This window comes from Triticum aestivum, chromosome 7B, assembly GCF_018294505.1.
Source record: "Triticum aestivum cultivar Chinese Spring chromosome 7B, IWGSC CS RefSeq v2.1, whole genome shotgun sequence".
NCBI lineage: Eukaryota > Viridiplantae > Streptophyta > Magnoliopsida > Poales > Poaceae > Triticum > Triticum aestivum.
Window position 1 is genome coordinate 755,438,581 of NC_057813.1, and position 2,494 is coordinate 755,441,074.

The 2,494-nt window shown below is 51.5% G+C and overlaps 1 protein-coding gene across 1 annotated transcript; it reads right to left on the reverse strand.

The window, feature by feature from the left end:
* Positions 1 to 287: 287 nt before the first annotated feature.
* On the reverse strand, positions 288 to 1,796 carry LOC123160123 (ervatamin-B). Its single transcript, XM_044577944.1, has 2 exons — positions 1,229 to 1,796; positions 288 to 1,096 (listed from the first exon to the last, which is right to left on the reverse strand). The coding sequence occupies exons 1-2, from the start codon at positions 1,767 to 1,769 to the stop codon at positions 486 to 488; spliced, it is 1,152 nt and encodes a 383-aa protein (XP_044433879.1). The 5' UTR covers positions 1,770 to 1,796; the 3' UTR covers positions 288 to 485.
* Between the last annotated feature and the right edge of the window lie 698 nt (positions 1,797 to 2,494).

Here is a 2,494-nt window from a genome sequence, read left to right on the forward strand (position 1 = left end):
TCAGCATGCCACGTACGCAATTTAAGGTGGGTTATGGAGATTTGAGTGTCACGCGAACCAATTAGCAAGTTTAGGGACTCCAATGTGCATTTCAGGAGATGAGAGACCTGGATGACACTCCCTAGTTCATGTACCGCTGGTGTATTTTACAACTTAAATAAATAAAACAGAAGGGAGATACTTCCTCCACCCCAAATTGCAAGTCGTTTTAATTTTTTTATTTAGATACGTACATAGTAAAACATAATGTATTATATAGGTCAGGTGCATAGCAAAAGCTATGAATCTACAAAAAACAAAACGATTGTTTATTTATTATAGGCAAGGATGCATGTGTAGCACCCGAACCTTTACATGCATAGCATAGACATGGAGTAGACAATTGAATAGCTAGGTACCGTGCAATTATTCATTACATATATATAATATAAGTAGAGATGCACGGAGTCACACAAAGATGATGGAGGTGCACGGCGGCTGGATCATCAGATGATAGGGTAAAGCGGGTACTTGGCAATGCCGCACAAGCCCAAGGGTGGCGAGTCCCTAAGGAAATAGACGAAGCCTTTGTCGCCCCACTGGTCAGTCCACGAGTTCTTGCCAATCCAGTACTTGGTCCCGTCAGGCTTGGTCCCGTACCCGACGATGGCCAGCGCGTGGTTCTGCGTTGTCCCGCACGCCCCTTTGTTGTACACGCCCGACCTGGAGCAACCGGCGTTGTACACGCCGCGGATGTAGTGCTGGAAGCAGGGGTCACTGTAGTCGAAGGATGCGGCGACGGGCTGCTGCGCCACGGCCGCCATCAGCGCCGCCTCGTCACCGGGTGGTGAAATCTTCTTGTAGCCTCTGAGCTTCACCGCGACCGGCTTGGCCCTTTGGCACGTGCCCACCTTGCCGGTGTAGGGGTAGGCCGCCTCCGTGGTGATGCCACCGTTCTGGATCACCCACTCGAAGGCCTTGTCCATCCAACTGTTGCCGCAGCCGTTAATCCGACAGTCCACCAGCTGCTGCTCCGACAGCACCGGTGGCGATCCGCCCGTGCTGATCGCATGCGCGCTCTCCATCGTCGCCACCGACGTGAACGCCCAGCAAGACGCTGCACGCGCGGACACGTACGTACGTTAGATGACCACACACTTAGCTAATTGCATCAATATAATAGAGTAGACGACGTACGACAACTCGCATCGCATGCATGCATGATTTATTTTGGATGGATGTTACTTACAACAGGATTCCCCTTGATACTTGGCTGCTGTGACGACGCCTTTCTCCCTCCAATCGACGCTCGCAGGCACCACCGCCGTCAGATTGGTATTGGTATGACGAGGTGGCTCTTCGACGGCGGCGGTGCCCTCGTGGACGGGGCCAGCGCGAGTTGTGATCACCGTCATCTCCTCCGACTCCCATGACGACTCGTCGTTGCTGCTGTACATGGCCATGAACTCGTCGTGGGTGAGGTCGGTGAACGGGGTCTCGCCGAGGCTGTAGCTCATCCGGCTGTCCCGATTCGCCGCCTCGATGAACTCCATGTTGCTCCGGTACACCTCAAACCGGTGCAGCTTCTCCTCCACGGTGGCGTACGACCGACCGTGCGCCGCCATCCACCCATGGAACCTCCCCAGCATCAGCAGTGCCTCACCATCCAAGCCATGGTCCAGGGTACCTGAAGCTGATGAAGCCATGGAGGGGATGAAGAATGCGGCTGCCACCAGTAGCGGCAGCAGAGCCAGAGCCATGGATGAGGACGACGAGCGCATGAAAGCCATGTCCGATATGGACGATGTTTAGCTACCTTTGGGTACAGCCATTTATAGAGGCCCGGCGATCAATAGATCTCACTACTAATTGACGTCCTCCTCTTGCAATTGGTGTGCTGTCTTTTTCCATAGACTTGAAAGCCATGTCCGATATGGATGATGGTTAGGTTTAGCTACCTTTGGGTACGGCCATTTATATATAGGGGCCCGGCGATAGCTCTCAGTACTAATTGACGTCCTCCTCTTGGTCTTGGTGTGCTGTCTTTTTCCATAGACGTCTAGAGTGAGCCTCATATCACATGCTGGCAAATAAACCGCGGAAAACACTATATCTCCTTTTAGGCATAATTCATGGATAAGAAGGACTTTTTTCTTTGAGGTACTCCTTTGTCTCACAACAAGATCAGACTTGTTGGTTTATCTTCTTCTACTATTTTTAAATGGGAAAGCAATACCCTATTCAAGCATTTTCTTCTCCCATTAAAACTGAATTTTGCTCCGTCCTCCTCTTGCCAATCCAAGGATTGCGAGCTCCTTCTCTGCCTCCGACGAGGTTGGATCTTGGGAGTTCGGGCTCTTGCAAGCTTCTCTCCATTGCCGAACTTTTATCGAACGCCGATTACGGTTAGCCGGCTTGTATCTCGTTTCCGCCTCATTCATTGTATCACGCTGGATTGAATGGCTCTTTCATTATTAACCCCTTTGCTTCTCGATCCGATCCTACCGCTTCCGCT

Excerpts from the sequence above, each read along its gene's own strand:
- LOC123160123 (XM_044577944.1), bottom strand. The coding sequence starts at position 1,769 with ATGGCTTTCATGCGCTCGTCGTCCTCATCCATGGCTCTGGCTCTGCTG. Across the intron at positions 1,097-1,228 it reads GTATCAAGGGGAATCCTGTT|CGTCTTGCTGGGCGTTCACG; the intron begins GTAAGTAACATC and ends CCGCGCGTGCAG.